The 18,079-nt window shown below is 55.6% G+C and overlaps 1 protein-coding gene across 8 annotated transcripts; it reads left to right on the forward strand.

The window, feature by feature from the left end:
- The first annotated feature begins 152 nt into the window (after window positions 1-152).
- On the forward strand, window positions 153-16,830 carry SLC66A1 (solute carrier family 66 member 1). 8 transcript variants are annotated; one of them, XM_047792192.1, is made up of 10 exons: window positions 168-235; window positions 1,183-1,268; window positions 1,387-1,477; window positions 5,575-5,798; window positions 12,226-12,355; window positions 12,693-12,780; window positions 13,653-13,795; window positions 13,953-14,045; window positions 14,610-14,795; window positions 15,925-16,830. In XM_047792192.1, the coding sequence occupies exons 4-10, from the start codon at window positions 5,635-5,637 to the stop codon at window positions 15,994-15,996; spliced, it is 876 nt and encodes a 291-aa protein (XP_047648148.1). In that variant the 5' UTR covers window positions 168-235; window positions 1,183-1,268; window positions 1,387-1,477; window positions 5,575-5,634; the 3' UTR covers window positions 15,997-16,830. The 8 variants fall into 8 exon arrangements, with proteins under 8 accessions (XP_047648145.1, XP_047648144.1, XP_047648148.1 ...); XM_047792188.1 differs by lacking the exons at window positions 1,183-1,268; window positions 1,387-1,477 and adding an exon at window positions 538-615 and having other exon boundaries at window positions 163-235; XM_047792193.1 differs by lacking the exon at window positions 1,387-1,477.
- Window positions 16,831-18,079: the final 1,249 nt, after the last annotated feature.

Below are 18,079 nucleotides of genomic sequence, written 5' to 3' on the forward strand. Positions count from 1 at the left end.
CGCAAGGGAGCGAGGACAAGCGCCGTGGCACCCCCCCACGCACGCTCGGCTAGCGCGCCACGCCTCTAGGGACCGTCCACAAAGTGCGCGGCTCCAGAGGCGGAGCCGCTCAGCTCCCGGGCGGGGAGGCGGGAGGAGGGAGGCTGGGGCCGGCGCGGGGCGGCGCTTCTGGTCAGCCGACCCAGGCAGGAGAGGCAGAACCCAGGAGCCGGGCGGCGGGGAGGATCTAGACGTGGTAAGCCGAATTTGAGGCTGGGGCCGTGGGTCAGAACTCCGGGCCTTCCCTGCCACATCTTTCTAACACCCTCTTCCGGCCCCTGGACGGTTCTGGGGTCCCCGTTCCCCCTTTGGGGCGCAAGATTCTGGAGCGAGGCTGGGGCGAGATTGGGAGGCCCTGGGCGGCACAGGTCCCCCTCTCAGGGGAGACCAGCATAACCTCTGGGACCGACCTGGCCAGGGGTGGGGTAAGGGTTCCTTTTTCACTTCCTAATCCCGGCCGACGGGCCCCTTCGCTCCTGATGGCTTTGTTTTCCCCAGGGCGTGCCGGAGGAGGGGGCCTCGCGGCAAATGAGCGCTGACCACAGCGGCTGCCCTTTCATTATCCCCGCCAAACAGGTGGTTCGTGCTGGGCTGAGTCACTAGGAGGGTGTTGTGACCGAGCACCTGGAGGGCTGGAGTGGGTGGTAGCTCCAAACCGGGACGATTCTCCCCTCCCACTCCATGCCTAGGATAGGTCTCCAAACGTGTGCGTGGCGAGTCCACCGTTTGGAAGTGTGCGGACGGGTGCATTCTTATCTATTCAGTGTTTACTGAAGCCTGCGGTTTGCCAGGGGGCGAGGGGAGGGGGGGCGGAGGAAGAGCTCCAGCCAGAACAGAATAAAAGCCATCCCAGGTTATCCCACTGAGTGTTTGGCCTGTGCTCAGGCACCCTTCTAATCGCTGGGCCTGGATTATCTAAATTCTGCGGTTAACCTAGGAGATGAATCCCTGCCTCATTGCCCCCTTTTTACGGATTGAGACTCTGCGGCTCAGTCACCTGCTCAGGAGTTCTAGGAGTAGGCATCTGGCAGGCCAGTTCCAGAGTGCTTTCTTCTTAACCCGAGGCCATCCATGCTCACAGTGGGCCTTCTTGTCTCCCTCCCTCCCTCTCTCCCTCTCTGTTTCTGAACCTTTCCTGCATAGCTGATGAGTCTAGGCCCTAAGAAGAAGCTTATGGAACGGAGAGGAGTGGGCAGCGGTGGCTGAGGAATGTGAAGATCATTCTTCAGGTGTGGGGACGAGGGTAGGGGAAGAGGTGACAGGAGCTGTCCAGCCAGCTCCTGTAAGGCCCCCTCCAAGAGGGCAATTTAGAAATGGGTCTTAATATCTTTTTACCATGCCCTCCAGGGGGAGAGGACACGCCTGGGGGAAGAGGCAGCTGGAACAGAAGTCTGGAGGCCTGGGAATGACTGTCTGAAGATCTGGAGGGAGGAGGCAGGTGGGGAGGACAGTTCTGGGAGTACCCTTGGGCTCTGTCTCAAGGAATTTGGACTTACCTGGTAGGTAAAGATGGCTACTCAAGCAGCTTTGGTAGGGATTACCTGTTGGACTCAGCTTGGAATCTGGAAGAGGAACTTGGCTATGACTGGAGATGCCTTTTCTTCCTTTTTTTTTTTTTTTGTCTTTTTAAGGCCACACACACAGCACATGGAGGTTCCCAGGCTAGGGGTGGAATCAGAGCTGCAGCTGCCGACCTACACCAGAGCCACAGCAACTTGGGAGCCAAGCTGCATCTGCGACCTACACCACAGCTCCACGGCAATGCCAGATCCTTAACCTATGGAGCAAGGCCAGGGATCAAACCCGCATCCTCATGAATTCTAGTCAGGTTTGTTAACCGCTGAGCCATGACGGGAACTCCAAGATGCTTTGCTTAAAGGGCCGCCATGTACACCAGCATCTGCTGGGAGAGCTCCTTAAACCCAAGGTCCCTGATCCGCAGTCCAGACACATTGATCCTGAATTCAAACATGTCCCCTCCCAGATTCTGAAACACCCCGGCTGTGGTCCTTGTCAGACCTACCGACCTGGTCTACCTTTGTTGCAAGCCTGGACATCCATTCACTCAGTACTGTTGGACCAGGAGCGGGCTTGTTCTTGGAAGCCAGGCCTGGATTCCTAGTTGGGTCAGAACCTACGGGTGATGAGCCCTAGGCGCAGCCACCCTCAGAGGAAAGCACCTTCTGTCCAGGGTTCAGGTGTGTCTCAGAGTGTTCTGAGCCTCTAGCTGCACATGGGCCCTATGTGTGGACAGGGGACCTCCCATTCAGTGCCCCGAACCCTGTGAGCCAAGGTACGTCCTTCAAGATGCCACTTCCCTCACTGGGTGTGTATCCCTCTTCTTTCTTCCCTAACCCGGTGAAGAGAGGGTATGAGGAGTTCCCATTGTGGCTCAGTAGGTTAAGAACCCGACATAGGGTCCATGAGGATGCATGTTCCATCCCTGGCCTCGCTCAGTGGTTTAAGGATCCAGCATTGCCTTAAGCTGCAGCGTAGGTTGCAGATATGGCTCAGATCTGGTGTTGCTGTGGCTGTGGTATAGGCTGGCAGCTGCAGCTCTGATTCAGCCCCTAGCCTGGGCACCTCTATGTGCTGTAGATGCGGCCCTAAAAAGACCAAAAAAGGTGGGGGGGGTGAGAGTAGCCTCAGGGTGGTTGCAATCCTGGTCTCTCATTCTCAAAACGGTTGCTATCATTAAGTCAGGCACTGGGGCTGAGAGCTTTCTGTGTATTTCATCTGCACGGCAGCCCCAAGGAGGGACCGTTGTGATCCTCATTTTATAGACAGGCTCAGACAGTTAGTTGCACAAGGCCACTCAACCTTATCCGTGATATGAGGACAGTGTTCCGATCACAGACAAGTTAAGGAGGATGACAGCAGACCACCGCGGTGACCTGCAGTGGCGTGTCCAGAATCTACAGGAGCAGGGCGAGGGAGGCAGTCTAGTAGAGGGGTGGCTGGGGAACCAAAGGCCTTGTTTGGAAATAACCTTTGACCCCGCAGAGAGGCAGTTCCTACCTGGGCTGTGAGTTAACCCCAGGGTGGCCTTGCAAGTGCTGGTGGCAGGACATCAGATAAACGGCTCCAGTATCAGTTGTGTTGAGGGTCAGTGTGGGTCACCAAGGTGCTGGAAGAGGCTTTCACCCACCCTTGCGAGACCCTGGAGGTGCTGCAATGAGCCGGGCAGGCTGTGACCTGGGGCGCCCTTGCCCCGAGCACCAGAGCTCCCTGTTGAGTCACATTTGAGTGGAGAGCCTAGAGCTTCCTGAGAAAAAGCTGACTCGCTTCCTTTCCCTCCACAATGCTCTCAGATTGCTGTGGTCTCAGCAGTTCCAAGGGTCCAGCCAGGGCAGTCAGGCCTCTGTCACAGCATAGCAGTCTAGGTGGCTTGTAAACAAGCAGTGATTTCTCAGTCCTTGAACCTGGGGAATCTGGGATCAGGGTCCTGGGAGATTCAGTGTCTGGTGAGGGTCCGCTTCCTGATCCATTGATGGCTGTCATCTCGCTGGGTCCTCACCTGGCAGAAGGGGTGAAGGTGTTCTCTGGCCTTTTTTTTTTTTTTCCCCCTTTTTAAGGCTGTGCCCACAGCATATAGAGGTTCCCAGGCTAGGGGTTGAATAGGAGCTGTACCTGCCTGCCTACACCACAGTCACAACAACGCTAGATCCTAGCCTTGTCTGAGACCTACACCATAGCTCACAGCAACGCAGGATCTTTAACTCACTGAGTGAGGCCAGGGATTGAACCTGCATCCTCATGGATACTAGTCGGGTTCCTAACCTGCTGAGCCACAACAGGAACTCCAGGGATCTTTTTTATAAGGCTACTAATCCCATTCATGAAAGCTCTGTGACCGAAATACTCCCCAAAGCCCCCACCTCCACCTCAAATTACCATCACGTTTCAGGTTAGGTTTCAATGTACAATTTTGGGGTTGGGAGAGACATAAACATTCGGTCAGTGGCATTTGGTCTATAGGACATCGCTTTAGGATCCTGGACCTTTTGGCCCAAGCAGGAACTGAAGGGGGCTGGAGAGAGCCTCATCCGGAGCGAGAAAAACCCCTCTTCACACAGTGAGAAAAGGAGAAGCCTGCCTTCTGGCCTCGTGAGATGCTGGACAGCCTGGCCAGACCACAGGAGGGTTCCACCACGCCCAGGGACAGAAGTGTGGCATGGTGACTGTGAGCCCTTCCTGCCTGGATGACCTGGGCACTTCACTTTCCCAGGTCCTCACAGACGTATCAGTAGCTCCCCACGTGATAGAGTTGATATGCAGCAAAAATCAGAAAGGGGAGTTCCCACTGTGGCACAGAGGGTTAAGGATTCGACATCACTGCAGCTGTGGCGTTAAGTCACAGGGATGTGGTTTGGATTTGATCCTTGGCCTGGGAACTTCCACATGCCTCAGGTATTGCTGGGGGTGGGGGAAGCCGAAAGGCCTTCAAGGTACTTAGCACAGGGCTGGTAAAGGGCTCAGCGATCGGAGGCTGTGATGATTCTGTGGGGTAGAGATGCTCCAGCAGTCCCATGCTGTCTCCCTCTTCTGGGACTCTCACACAGGCAGTGACTGCTCTCATCACTGTTCAGGGTGCCTGGACACTGGGAGCGGACTCCTTTGCCTGCCCCTACAACCAGCCAGCTCCTGGCTTTGTTGCCAGTGAAGATGGGGAGGTGGCTCTGGACCCTTTGCTGACAGGAGTCCCACACAAGTGAGCTGCCTGGCTTGACTCTCAGACACTGGTGCAACCCTGGAAAGACTCACGTGGTCCTTCTGCTTTCGCCGCTTGCCTCATTTGACCAAAGTTAGGGGATAGCTGTATGTTAAATAAGAGGATATAATTAATGGGCGTGGTCTCAGCCAACCTGCAGAGTATAATTTACAAGATTTTTTTTTTGTATGTGTGTCTTTTTAGAGCTGCACCCCCAGCATATGGAAGTTCCCAGGCTAGGGGTTACATCGGAGCTCCAGCTGCTGGCCTGCACCACAGCCATAGCAACTCAGGGTCTGAGCCACATCTGCGACCTACACCATACCTCATGCAACACCAGATCTTTACTCCACTGAGCAAGGCCAGGAATCGAACCCGCATCCTCATGGATACTAGTCAAGTCCATTACCAGTGAGCCACAAGGGAAACTCCTAATTTACAAGATTGAAAATAATCTAAATGTGCAAGAGTTAGAACAAAGGTGACTTCGAGGGATCAGTTCTCTCCACTGCATTTCTGAACTCATTTAACCCTCTCAACTCTATGGAGGCTGCACTGTTATTGCCCCCATCTTGTGGATGAAGAAACTGAGGCACAGCTGTCACTTGCCCAAAGTCACAGCACCAATACGTAGACCTGAGATTTGAATGCTTTTGCCCCTGACCGCAGATCCAGTGCTCTCCCCGCACCTGTGTCCGCTTTGCCCTCTGGTTCAGGGACTCGGTCAGTGCTGGATGATAAGGCTGGGATGGGCTTGGGGTGGCGGGGCCGTGACTAGGACCAGGACCTCCCGAGGCTGAAGGTCCCTCTCTTTCACCCTTCAGAGCCCTCGCCTGCCTCGGCACACTGGAAGCCTCCATCCCTCCCTCCCCACCTCTGCAGCCATGGCCTGGAAGAAGCTGGGCTCTGGCAACTTCTCCAGCTGCCCCAATGGCTCCCGCCAGTGGATATGGGACGTGTTTGGCGAGTGTGCCCAGGATGGCTGGGACGAGGCCAGCGTGGGCCTGGGCTTGATCTCCATCCTCTGCTTCGCTGCATCCACCTTCCCGTGAGTAGCATCAGGGTGGTGGGACCCGGGCTGGGTTTCATGGGTGGAGCAAGGGCTCCAGGGGCTGCACTGAGAAGGGGCTGCCTGGCTGGCTTTGGGCCTCTCCAGACTCAAGGCCAAGTGTGCTTCCTCCTCCATTCCCACTCACTGACTTCCAGTCCACCCTGGAGAGCCCGGCCCCGGCCCCTGTTCTAGGTCCCACCTCATGCTGGGCTATGCTGGCACACAGATAATAATACTAACACCTGCTTCTGCTCACTAAGTGCCCACCGTGTGCCCAGCAGCATTTCTAAGTACGTGACATGTTTTTACCGTATTTAATCCTCATCACCACCCTGTGAAGTAGGTACAATCATGATCCCTTCTTTAGGAGGAAATGGAAACCCAGACAGGTTAAATAACATGCTCTGAATTGCACAGCAAGTAAGAGAGGAGGCGGAGCAGTGGGAGAGCTGGCCGGCACCAAACGCAGCCTCTGTCATGTGAGAGTCTGGTGGAGGCCAAGCAGTGATTACAAAACAGCATGGGAGTTCCCATTGTGGCTCAGCGGTAATGAACCCGACTAATAATCTTAAGGACGACTCGATCCCTGGCCTCGCTCAGTGGGTTAAGGATCCGGTGTTGCCGTGAGCTGCAGTGTAGGTCGCAGATGCAGCTTGGATCCCATGTGGCTGTGGCTGTGGCAGAGGCCAGCAGCTGTGGCTCCGATTCGACCCTTAGCCCGGGAACCTCCATGTGCCACAGGTGCAGCCCTAAAAAGACCAAAAAACAAAACAAAACTAAAAAACCCCAACAAACAGCCTGGCCACTACTGTGATTAGGGAACAAGAACATACTATGACCTGGACAAGTCACTTCACGCCTCTGCACCTCCATTCTCTCATCTGTAAAATGGGAGTATCATTCCCTATGGCACAGGGGTCTCTGAGGATGGCCTTGCACAGAATCCCATGGCTGGGCAGAGGGTTCGAAGGTGCTGGGGTCCGGGGGAGAGCAAGGTGAGGGGAGGTCAAAGCAGTCATCAAGGGCCCCGTACTGGGAGGGTGCTCCCCACTGTTAGGGAGTTTCATGGTCCTTATCCTGAGGTAGAAAGGTCATGGTTTAATTGAGAGAGAATTCATATACTATAGAATTAGCCCCTTTCAATGTACAAGTCCAAGGTTTTGGTGTATCCAGAGAGGTGTATAAGCATCGCCACCATCAGTTTTAGAACATTTTCTTCACCCTAAAAAGAAACCCAGAAGGGGAGTTCCCATTGCGGCTCAGAGGAAATGAATCTGACCAGCATCCATGAGGACGCAGGTTTGAGCCGTGGCCTCGCTCAGTGGGTTATGGATCCAGCGCTGCCATCTGTGGTGTAGGTCACAGATGTGGCTTGGAGCTGGCATTGCTGTGGCTGTGGCTACAGCTCCAATTCAACCCCCAGCCTGGGAGTTTCCATATTCCTCGGGTGTGGCCCTAAAAAGAGGAAAAAAAAAAAGAAACCCAGAAATGAGTCATTCCTCATTTCCCTCTAAATCTCCGAGCCCCAACCACCAACCTGCTTTCCGTCTAGATTTGCCTTTTCTGGACATTTCTTGTCCATGGGTACAGAGTGTGGCCTTCTGTGACTGGCCTGTTTCACACAGCGTAACGTCTTCAAGGTTCATCTAGGTCGTATGTAGCGAGTATCAATACTTCATTCTTTTTATGTCCGAATAAGAGTGTGTTGTAGGAGTATACATTTTGTTTATTCATTCGTCCATGGATGGACATGTGGGTGGTTTTTCCTCTTGGCCAGTATGATTAAGGCTGCTGTGTACATCCGCATACAAGTTTTCGTGGGGACACATGTGTATTCTCCTCTTGTGTCTATACCCAAGGGATGGACTCGCCAGGTCACATGGAAACTCCGTGTTTAATCTTTTGAGCAACTGCCAGACTATTTTCTAAAGCGGTTGCACCATTTTATATTTATATTTTATATATATACTCTAGCAGTGCGTGAAGGTTCCAGTTTCTCTAAATCCCCATCAACACTTGTTATTGTTGGAGTTCCCCACTGTGGCATAGCAGGTTAAGGATCTAGCATTGTCCCCGTGAAAGTGTGGGTTCAATTCCCTGCCCAGTGCCTTGGGTTAAGCATCCAGCATTGCTGTAGCTGTGGCTCAGATTCCATCCCTAGTCTTTGAACTTCCACAAGCCGTGAGTGTGGCCCAAAAAAAAAAAGCTGTTCATTATTTTCTACTTTTTTATTATAGCTGTTCTAGTGGGTGTGAAGTTGTACGCATGGGAAAGTTCCAGGGCCAGGGATCGAGCCCACTGCACAGCAGCAACCAGAGCCACAGCAGTGACAACACTGGGTCCTTAACCTGCTGTGACACCTGGGAACTCCCTCATTGTAACTCTGATTTGTGTTTTCCTGATGGCTAGTGATACTAAGTAGCTTTTCAAGTGTTTATTGGCCAACTGATATTTTCTTTGAGAAGAGGTCTCTTCTGATTCTTTGCCTGTCTTTCAGTTGAGTTGTCTTTGTGTGGTTGAGTTGTAAGAGTCTTTTATATATTCTAAATATATTTTGCCAACATTTTCTCCCATTCTGTGTGTTGTCTTTTCACTTTCCTGACAGTGTTGTGTGAAGTACAAAAATTCAACAATTTGATGATGTCCAATTTGTCTATTTTTCCTTTTTTTTTTTTTTTTTTGCTTTTTAGGGCTGCACCCACGGCATATGGAAGTTCCCAGGCTGGGGGTCGAATAAGAGCTACAGCTGCTGGCCACAGCCACAGCCACAGCAACACCAGATCCGAGCCTCATCTGTGACCTACACCACAGCTCATGGCAACACCAGATCCTTAACCCACTGAGTGAGGCCAGGGATCAAATCCGCAACCTCATGGTTGCTAGTTGAATTCATTTCCCCTGCGCCACAACAGGAACTCCCAATTTATCTATTTCTTCTTTTGTCACGTGTGGGTTTTTTGTTTTTAATTTTGTTTTGCCGCAGCCATGGCATATGGAAGTTCCTGGGCCAGGGATTGAATCTGAGCTGCAACTGTGACAGCTGTGGCAATGCCGGATCCTTCACCCACTGCACTGAGCCAGGGATCAAGTCTGCATCTCTGCAGCAACCTGAGCTGCTGCAGTCCTTAACCCACAATGGGAACTCCTCCTGCTTGTGGTTTTGATGTCACTTCTGAGAAATGATAGCTTAATCCAGGTATCCAAAGAGTCATCCTTTTCTTTCTTTTCCTCTAAGAGGTTTATATAGAAATCTCCAAGTGGAGGTGAATTACTGCATGTGTTTTTTTGCCCCACACCGTCAAGCAGTCAACTCCGTTCTCACTCTACCTACCTGAAGACAGCCCAAGATCCCACTGGTTAAGAGCCTGGTCTTGCTAGTCCCACGAGACTGCTCCCTTGTCCCCACTTCAGATGCCAGTCGCAAGCCCAGGTGTCACCTGTACTTCTGACCTCTAGCTGTAGATCAGCGGTTCCCCCACCCCTCCTCAGCTTCCCTTAGTTTGCTAGAGCCGCTCACAGAAGTCCGAGAAATGTCTTTCAGGGAGGCTTTATAACTTTCTCATCACGGTTGGTTCCCCTGCAACCAGTCCTGCTCCTCAGGTGACCTAAGGACTTTCTGAAAGTCACCTCGTTAACATTTTGTGACACCTTTCTGCCTGTCACCCCTTAGGACATTCAAGGGTTTTAGGAGCTCTGTGCAGGGAACAGGGAAGAGGATCAAATATAATATATTGCTTTGCTTGTCTTTTTTTTTTTGTCTTTTGGGGGCTGCATGCACGGCCTATGGAATTTCCCAGGCTAGGGATCCAGTGGGAGCTGCAGCTGCCAGCCAGCACCACAGCCACAGCAACACCAGATCCGAGCCGCTTCTGCAACCTACACCACAGCTCACGGCAACACCAGATCCTTTAACCCACTGAGCGAGGCCAGGGATCGAACCACGTCTCCATGGATACTAGTCAGCTTTGGTACTGCTGAGCCACGACGGGAACTCCTCAAATACATATTTCTTATAAATCACAGTAGCATATATTCGCTCTTATATTTAGAGCTTTGATCCAGTTTGAGTTAGGTTTGTATACAGTGTGTGGCAGGGCTCCAGCCTCACTCTCTTGTACACAGTACCCAGTTGTCCTGTACCCTGTGTTAAAAAGACTACCCCTAGCATGCTGTTGTGGGTCTGGTGTTTTCACTGATTGACCTTGTCCCAGCTGCCATACTCGACGTGGCAGGAGTAAGCCAAGCCGACACCATCCTTGACTTTGCAGAGCGTCCATTTTGGCACCTGTTAAAGACAACCCGGGAGCCCTGGGGAAGCAGGCCTGGAGGGAGGGACAGGGAGAGACTGGAGGCAGGGGGTGTGCCTGGGAGGTTGTGTAAGGCATCCAGCGCTGATGTCAGGGGATTGGATGGGTGGCACACTGGATGGGTCTGGGTGACCAGGGGTGGCCGAGGGAGAGAGACTTCCTGTCCTAGGGTGTGAGCTTCCATGAGGAGCGGTCTGCGGCTCCCCCTTTTGGCATGATACCGGGCCTGCCTGGGCCTGGCTGATGAACCAGAGAGGAGGGCCAGAGGCCCAGGACGGAGCCCCAGGTGCTGTCAGCAATGGCAGCCACCTTCCTGCTTCTCCTGAGGACTCGGCCTCTCCTGACCAGGTCACTTTTCGTGAAATATATGGAGACTCTTCAACTTACAGTTTCCCAGAAGGGGCTTTAATGAGGGCCACAGGGTCAACCTTAGGGTCTGTGCTGGACACTGTCCCGTCCCTCGGAAAGCTTGAGTCCGGAAGGGACTGGTGGGTGCTGGCCGAGCTCCCATCAGGAAGGCCCTGAGGAGGAACTGTATGTGCTGAGAGATGCAGAGGAGGGCCTGGCTGGGCGTCTGCCCGTGAAGTTTGGGGAAGCAGAGTTCCTGTCGTGGCTCAGTGGTTAATGAATCCGAATAGAGGTGGCGGGTTCAATCCCTGGCCTTGCTCACTGGGTTAAGGATCTGGCGTTGCCGTGAGCCATGGCGTAGGTTGCGGATGCGGCTTGGATCTGGTGTTGCTGTGGCTATGGTGTAGGCAGGCAGCTGCAGTTCCGATTCGACTCCTAGCCTGGGAACCTCCATATGCTATGGGTGTGGCCCTAAAAAGACAAAAAGACAAAAAAACAAAAAAAAAGTTTGGGGGAAGGGAAGGTGGTCGTGCTGGAGAGGCAGGGGCAGAGGGACAGGGGGCCTGGGGGCTTTGTCAGGACGTGCTCTGGGTTCTTACTGAAGAGCAATGGAAGGCTCTGAAAGGTTTGGGCAAGGTTGGGGTTATAGAAAGAACTCTGAGAAGGAAGACGGAAACGAGGGGCACAGGCGTGGGTGGGAGGCCAAGAGGGGGCGGGGATGAAGGTGGGAGGACGCCTGTGGGGAGAACCAGGGACCCGCCCAGCTTCCCGAGCTTCTGTCCTGGGTGATGGGAGGGATAAGGTGCTATTTCGTTACCTTGTGCTGGAGTTCCTGTTGTGGCTCAGCAGGTTAAGAACATGACTAGTGTCCATGAGGATGCGGGTTTGATCCCTGGCCTGGCTCAGTGGGTTGAGGATCCACCGTTGCTGTGAGCTGTGGTGTAGGGTAGGATGGCAGAGGCAGCTGGGATCTGGCGTTGCTGTGGCTGTGGTGTAGGCCGGCAGCTGTAGCCCTGATTTGACCCTTATCCTGGGAACTTCCATATGCTTCAAGTGCCGCTCTAAAAAGACAAAGAAGATAATGAATAGTTACCTTTTACTAATTTCAGTACATGCAGATGATTAAAAAACAAGGACACAGCAAATGGCCATCGTGGAATGACCCAGAGCAAGCCAGGTGCCTCAGGTCTGGGTGTAAATCCCGGTTCCCGACTTCCCATCCCCAGAGGGGCGGGGTCAGGGAGAGAGACAACCCCATGGCTTGTGTCATGAGAGCTCCGGGAGCCACAGCCCCACCCTTCTCTCTCTTTTGACAAGAACAGGCTGTGGTTTGGCCCATCTTATCATCCATCACCCCTGGAGATAGGGCAGTGCCCAGGCCCTGGGCCCACTGCCACAGCCACCGTCCTTCTCTTAACACCCCCCCACCGCCCCTCCAAGAGAAGAGAGAATCCAGGGACCGTATGCATTGGTTCTCAGGGCTGGACGTGAGATGTCAGGACCCTATGAAGATCCCAGGTCCTCAGGGCGCTCTGGAGGAGAATCCTTATCATGACAGCTCTCTCTGAAAGACGCATGTCCCATAAGGCTCCTGGCTTGGAAGGGGTGTCTCAGTAGGAATCCCCAAAGGGCAAAGAAGGGCCAACAGAGATCCTGCCTGCGGGAAGGATCAGCAGCCCACAGCCACTGCCCCCACCATGCGCTTCCACGTTGGCTGTTCCACGTTTCACAGCCCTCAGCCCCTGAGCACGGGTCTTCCTCCACCGCAGCCAGTACATCAAGGCCTGCAAGACGGGCAACATGGACCAGGCCGTGTCCCTGTGGTTCCTCCTGGGCTGGATCGGCGGAGACTCCTGCAATCTCATCGGCTCCTTCCTCGCTGACCAGCTGCCCCTGCAGGTGGGCCGGTCCCCCGGGGCAGGGTGGGCTGCCCGGGACAGCCATGGCAGAGGCGTCCTTCCCTCTATTCGGGCCCCATGCTGTAGCCACCGTCTAACCTCTGGAGTCCCATTTTGTCGCATCTGGTAATGCCTGCTGCCATTCCTCCAACTGTGCGGGCTGGGCTCTGCCAGGTGGGATCCCCTCTTTCCTGGACATGCAGACAGAAGTGCCACGAGGTGAAGCGACTGGCTCAGGGTCACCCAGCTGGGGTGTAGCCGAGGTGCCCTGGTCCGGGGTGTGGTCCCCGGAGCCTGGGATGGCAGCCAGCGCCCTGGGCCTCCTCCTTCCCTTGCAGACCTACACAGCCGTGTACTATGTCTTGGCCGACGTGGTGATGCTGTCGCTGTACTTTCACTACAAGTTTAAGAAACGCCCCTCTCCCTGTAAGTGCAACGATTCCCTCTGCGTGGGACGCCTTAGGGGACAGCGGGGAGGCCTGGGAGCTTGGGAGGAGGCAGGTTCCCGATGGCTGGTGGTAAACCGAACCGCAGAAAGGCTTCCTCCGGCCTTATCTGAAGGCCTGAACCCTGATCCCCTGATCAGCCTCGATAGAGGCCAGTGAGCACGTCCGGGCAGGACCACAGGGAGTCAGTCCCCTCCCTGCAGTTCTCATTCAGCAAATGTGGCTTCGGCTGCTCCTCTGTGCCAGACTTTTGGGCTAGGAGCTGGGGAGACAGGAACCGGGCACACAGGCCATCGCTGCCCTTACGGATTCAGAGAGGAGCTCCCATCGTGGCTCAGCCATTAATGAACCCGTCTAGTCTCCGTGAGGACCATCCTTGACCTCGCTCAGTGGGTTAAGGATCCGGCGTTGCTGGGAGCTACGGTGTAGGTCGCAGACTGGCTCAGATCTGGCCTTGCTGTGGCTGTGGCAGAGGCCGGCAGCTGTTGCTCCGATTCAACCCCTAGCCTTTTTAGTAGCCTTTTTAGGGGGCAGCCCTAAAAAGACAAAAAGACCAAAAAAAAAAAAAAGGGGAAGAAAAAAGGATTGGGAGGGCACTAGGGGTGGGGCTGTCTCATTAGCATTTTCATGCCCGGGACCCCTCTCCTGCTCTCACTGGGTCACCTTCACAAGCTGGGGAGAAAATGACTCTTATTACACCCATTCTACAGATGAGGAATTAAAGCTCAGAGGCCTTAGGTCCCTTGCCCAAGGCCACACAGCCACTGAGGGGGCAAGGCCAGGACTCAAAGCCCAGTCTGTCTGCTGCTGCTCAGATGCTTAACCTCAGCCTCCCTCCTGCCTCGTGTCCAGGGTCTGCCCACATCAATTCCATGCTCTTGTTCATCGTGGGCGTGGCGTGTGTCACCCCGCTGCTGAGCAGCTCTGGCGCCGGGGCTGCCCCGCGGGAGGTCTTCCGGGGGCGGACGCTCCTGTCTGTGGAGCCGGGCAGTAAGGTGAGGAGTTGGGTGGGGGGCGGGAGGGGTCTGTGTCCCAAGGGCCCTCCCTGCACCGCCAAGGGAGCGGGAGAATTGCCGTCTCGGGGAAGCCTGGGGCTCTCACCCAGCACCCCAACCCCCACTGGGTGCTGAGCATCCTGTTCTGCCCTCCTAGCCCTTCACCCGGCAGGAAATCATCGGCTTCGTCATCGGCTCTGTCTCCAGCGTGCTGTACCTGTTCTCCCGGCTGCCTCAGATCCGCACCAACGTGAGCTGGAGGCTGGGGTGGTGGGGCCCAGTGGGAGAAGTGCAGCCGGTGGCTTGGGCCCCTGGGTGAAGGCGTGGCCCGGCCTGGTAAGGGGGGAGAGTCTCGTATGGAAGGCCCGGTCCACACTCGCTGTTGGCTTGGGTGACTTTATCCAGTTCTTCAAGCCTCAGTTTCTGCCTCTGGAGATGAGCATGAGGCGCCTGCCTTCCAGGGGTACGGGTGACCCGTGTGTGTCCCAGGTAGGAGGTCCAGTGAGAGTGAGGGGCAGGTGGAGGGCCAGGGATGGGGGCAGCTTGCGGGACAGCGAGTCAGCACGGGGCTGGGGAGAGGGCACCTTGGGATGTCTGGCTGACCTGGGGGCGGGTCCCCGGCAGAGTGGGGCCGAGGGGTCAGGCCCTGGAAGGGGCTGGTCTAGGCGCCGGGCCCATGTCGGACGCTCGTCACACGGTGTGCTGTCAGCTCAGAGCAGGCCTGTTGCGGCCGAGCAGACGGACACGTGGGCAGTTACAGTCCAGAGAGACAAGAGCCCCAGGAGGTCTCTGATCCCGCCCCCCTCGCCTCCAGTTCCTGCGGAAATCCACTCAGGGGATCTCCTACTCGCTGTTCGCCTTGGTGATGCTGGGGAACACGCTGTACGGGCTGAGCGTGCTGCTCAAAAACCCCGAGGTGGGCCAGAGCGAGGGCAGCTACCTGCTGCACCACCTGCCCTGGCTCGTGGGCAGCCTGGGCGTCCTGCTGCTCGACACCATCGTATCCTTCGGGACGTGAGGGCTGGTGGGGCAGGCATGGCTGCAGCCGCCTCTGCCTGCACAAGGCTTCGGCATCCATCCATCCATCTGTCCATCCATCCATCCATCTATCCATCCACCCAAGAGTCAAACTTCCCGTGTGCTGTTCACCCCGCTAGGCACTGGGTCCAGTCGTGAGCAGCGACAGAATGGCCCTGGCTTCAGGGAGCTTAGAGGTCAGTGGGAAGTCCAACAGGACACACATCATCATAAATGGTCCCTTCATCTTGGAGGCACCGCAGAGGAAAACTGCAAGAGTGTGTGACCAGGGGGCTGTCCTGGTTCGGAGGCTCAGCAGAGGCCTCCGTGAGTGCCCTGTAAACTGGGCTCCGAAGGAGCAGTTAGCAAAGGCGAGGGAAGGCTGTTGCAAGCACAGTTTGTGCAAAGTCCTGGGGAACAGGGCCTATATCAGCCCATCCAGGCTGGAGGAAGGAACGCTGGAACCTGAAGACACACATGAATTGGAGACACAAAAACTTGACTTCACATCCTGGCTTCCCTGCCAGCTGTGTGATGCAGAGCAAACCATTAGCCTCCCTGCGCTTCCATAGCTTCATCTCGCTCTCACCAAGGTAACGGGGCAGTTGCATAAGCCAAGCTCTCCAGAAACAGCAGCCGACCCAGCACACAGTGGGGGCTCAGTAAATGAGCGCTGGACTGGCTGAGGAGGGCAATATTTCAATCTCCTTTGGAGAAGGCAAACATGGCCCTGTTTCCACATTTGCTGCATTCCTGGTGGGTGCGGCGAGGGATAAAGAAAAGGTATGTTCTAGTGCCCCCAAATGGCCCCTGCAACTTGGTGAAAGCCCCAGGATGCTGTAGGGTGGGAAGAAGGCAAGATCCTGGGGCTGCGCTCAGGGGAGGCTCCCTGGAGGAGGAGGACCTCAGCGCTGGCCTTGGTAGATGAATGGGGTTTGGCTCGGCGGAAGGCAGCAAGAGCGGAGGCTGGGAGGCCCTGGCTGCCCCTTCCCGCCTGGCAGAATTGGATGGGGGTGGGGGAAGGGAGGCAGCTCTGGATGGGGCCGAAAGCCACCCAGGGGCGGGTCCAGCTCCGTCTCTGCTCCGTTCAGCCTTGACATCAACGCCTCCAGATCTCCATACAGTTCCTGATATACAGGGACGCTGCCACCTCCTCCGAGCGCCAGCCGCTCCTCCCCAGCTGACCAGGACGCGGGCCAAGCCCAGGATGACAGGGACCTCCGGATGTCACATTCAGGAAGGAAGAAGTATGGGCAGTGACAGGGCTGCTGACCCTGGACTGGGCCTTGAAGGAAGCCGGTTGGGCCCAGATCTCCCAACCGCCACCCCCACACCTCCGAAACCTCTGTGAGCTGACTATTCCTGAAGCCTAGACTGACTGACTCTTCCAGGAGCAGCACGGACCCAGGGGCCAGCCCCCCCACCCCTGCCCGCCTTGGGACTCACTGCCCAGGTCTGAGACAGCCGTCCCTGGGGGCCTCCAGGGAGGGGCTGTAGCCAAGACCCTGCCTCTCAGGACTTGTGGCTGCCCCTCAACTCACCTACCTCGTTCTGCCTGCTCACCCCCCGGGGAAGGGCCCCCTCCCTAAGCCTGGTGCCCCCAGCCAGAGAAATGGTACCCCATGAGAGGCCAGTTCTGGTGCTCCTTCCCTGAGGTGCTGGGTCTGGGCTGCTCTGGGGAAGAGTGATGGATAGGGATCGAGACCCACCTACAGGTCCCCAGGGGGGTCAGGATGTGGAAAGGAGCCACGCAGGAGGGGACTGTGTCTGCTGGCCTGCCCCTGCCCAGCATCCCGGGCCTCTGGAATCCTGAACCTGCTCCTCTGTGACAGGCCCCACGCCTGGTGGTGGGGACATGGCAGCAAGAATGACACTCCAGCAGGGTCCCTGCACCTCGGCACCCAGCACAAAGCAGAATCATTAAGGTTCAGACCTTTGGTTCTACATCTTAGTATCTCTGTGCCCCACTTACCTCATCTGTGCAATGGAATAATTAAATAAAATGGTGTCCTTATGGAGGCTAGCCCCAAAGCCCGGTATGTGGTAAGGCCAGTGAAGTTTAGCTTTGAGGGAGTTCCCGTTGTGGCTCAGCAGTTAACAAACCCAACTAGTATCCATGCGGGTTTGATCCCTGGCCCCACTCAGTGGGTTAAGGATATGGCGTTGCCATGAGATGTGACTCGGATCCCCTGTGGCTGTGGCTGTGGTGTAGGCTGGCAGCTGCAGTTCCGATTCGACCCCCGGCCTGGGAAACTGCATATGCTGCAGGTGCAGCCCTAAAAAGCAAATTAGCTTTGATAATTTCTAGTTGGAGGAGAACAACCAGATCTCTCTGGAGATCAGGGAGGCCTCCCTGGAGGAAGTGACATGGCAGAAGTTCAAGCAGCAGACAACCAGGGGGCAAGTGGGGGTGTTGTGGGTAGGAAGGGTGGAGAGGAGACAGGGCTTAGCCCGGAGCGCTAAGTCCTGGGCCCCTCCCTACCCTTTTGCCTCTCAGACCCCATCCTGAGTCCACCTTCTTGGCCACAACCCCGTGGGTGCCTGAGGACAGAGAAGCCGCTCTTGCCCCCCACATCCCAGTTCCCATGAGTCACTGGGGGGAGTGCCTGGTGTGGCTGAATGCTGCTGGGGAGAAGCTGGGCCTCAGCGGGAGCCTCTCTTATTTTTTTGTTTTGTTTTGTTTTGCCATTTCTTGGGCCACTCCCACAGCAAATGGAGGTTCCCAGGCTAGGGGTCTAATAGGAGCTGTAGCCACTGGCCTACACCAGAGCCACAGCAACACCAGAGCCACAGCAACACGGGATACGAGCCACATCTGCAATCTACACCACAGCTCATGGCAATGCCGGATCCTTAACCCACTGAGCAAGGCCAGGGATCAAACCCGCAGCCTCATGGTTCCCAGTAGGATTCTTTAACCACTGAGCCACAACAGGAACTCCAGGGAGCCTATCTTTTAGAACCTTCCTCTTCCAGCCCCAGAGAAAGGAAGGAGTCCAGTAACAGCGCTGCAGCCTCTGCAGGGAGGAGCCCTCACAGCCCAGTTTGCTGCCACTGATACTTGCCAAATATCTGGCCCACGCTGTGCCGCACATCTGGGATGGGGGTGAACCAGCTCTGGTCCCTCAGGGCGGGGGAGACAGCTGCCAGGCCCTAAAGGGAAGAAGGCACAAAGGCCCCAAGGAATGAGGAGATGCAACCAGGGAAGGCTTCATGGAGGAGTGGCCCTTGAGTGGAATCTTGAGGGACAGGGAAGTGCATGGGGAG

This window comes from Phacochoerus africanus, chromosome 8 (assembly GCF_016906955.1).
Source record: "Phacochoerus africanus isolate WHEZ1 chromosome 8, ROS_Pafr_v1, whole genome shotgun sequence".
In the NCBI taxonomy this organism is placed as follows: Eukaryota; Metazoa; Chordata; class Mammalia; order Artiodactyla; family Suidae; genus Phacochoerus; species Phacochoerus africanus.